This window comes from Rhagoletis zephyria, unplaced genomic scaffold, assembly GCF_001687245.7.
Source record: "Rhagoletis zephyria isolate East Lansing unplaced genomic scaffold, Rhagoletis_zephyria_1.1 Rzeph_scaffold_70086, whole genome shotgun sequence".
In the NCBI taxonomy this organism is placed as follows: Eukaryota; Metazoa; Arthropoda; class Insecta; order Diptera; family Tephritidae; genus Rhagoletis; species Rhagoletis zephyria.
The window spans coordinates 1-1328 of NW_016227137.1; the positions used below are offsets into that span (position 1 = coordinate 1).

Here is a 1328-nt window from a genome sequence, read left to right on the forward strand (position 1 = left end):
AAAAATGAGTCATCAGTAAAGGCTTGACCTTAGCAAAAGTGATCAAAACACGTACTTGTCACTGATCTCCGAGATCTTGCTGCTCACCAGATCCAGGTACTGGTCAATCTGAGCCTTGTTCTGCTCGTAGACAATTGGAAGGGAGAAGGCACCGAGGTACGCCAACAGAATCAAGGTAAGGCCATTGAAACAGGCGCCAATGTAGGTGAGAGCCCAGAAGATGAGAAGATACTGGTGAAGAGTAAATCAAGAGTTAGTAAAAAGTTTAAACTTCTCTATGCAGCTGGACAATACCTTCAGTGAATCGACCAGGTCCTCAACGAGAAGAACACTTCGCATTCGGTTAATGAAGCAGGTACCGTGAGCAACAACTGAATCTACAATCTCGTGAATTCGTTCTTGGGGCGGGGCAATTTCGATTTCAAGATACTCTCTGAGGAATAGAAAAAAGGACAAATTAACAACGGTTAACACTAAAGATTGCGTGGTACTCACTTGAAGGGATGTCCCTCATTGGTCTTGTTAACGGCTTGCATGACATTCTTGTAAATGCGGAAGGAAAGGGTGCCCAGAAGGGTGAAGAGAAGCGTGTACGCAACCACAGAGATGACCGAGAAGATGGACAGCGAAAAGAGAATGACCAGGCCGGCGCCAAAAACGACGCCCGAGTTCTTCACATCACGCCAGTAGACGAGTTCAGCAACTGAAAAACAAAGAAACAGTGAATAAGTACCTCTGCCTCTAAAACGATAGTGCTAATTATAAAAGTTGTAACCATTGCGATCACTTATTGAACCGGAAAGTATAAAGCATAAAAACTATTAAATTCTGCCATTTCCGCTCTCACGGAAAATCTGGTTGCTAAGAGAGCAATTGGTGGGAGTGGTTTATGATCACTATGGCTAAAATTAGTAGAGAGAAAATGCTGCTGGTTGCACTTCCAGTCACTATGAAAAAGCAGTGTGTGCAAGCGATGGTGAAATCGACAGTCGAAAATGTGTGCCAGAACAGGATGCGCGCCCGCCAATAATCAATTGTGCTATTTTTAGTCGGCAGTTCTGCCAAGTGGGCAACATCTTCAAAGCTTCTTCATCTGGTCAGAGATAGCAGCAGCATGATCAGTGCAAAGCAGAGCAAAACAAACAGTGAAAGAGAGCAAAGGGAAGAAAAAAGAGAAGCCAACTGAAAAGAGAGTATGAGCTCAGTGTTGGCCAAGTTGGTCAGTCAGTCAGGTCACAAGTGTGACCTCCAAACGAGTGAGTGGTGTCATGAGGAAGCAACAGCACAGCACCGCACAGCAACACAGATAAAAGGAGTGGTGAGATCAG

At 44.7% G+C, this 1328-nt stretch overlaps 1 protein-coding gene across 1 annotated transcript; it reads right to left on the minus strand.

Annotated features, from left to right (window-relative positions):
• Window positions 1–55: 55 nt before the first annotated feature.
• LOC108357079 (reticulon-1-A-like) lies at window positions 56–703 on the minus strand (the record flags this gene model as incomplete). Its single annotated transcript, XM_017608173.1, has 3 exons — window positions 56–231; window positions 295–433; window positions 496–703. Coding segments are annotated over 3 exons (523 nt in total), but the record flags the coding sequence as incomplete, so codon positions are not given.
• Between the last annotated feature and the right edge of the window lie 625 nt (window positions 704–1328).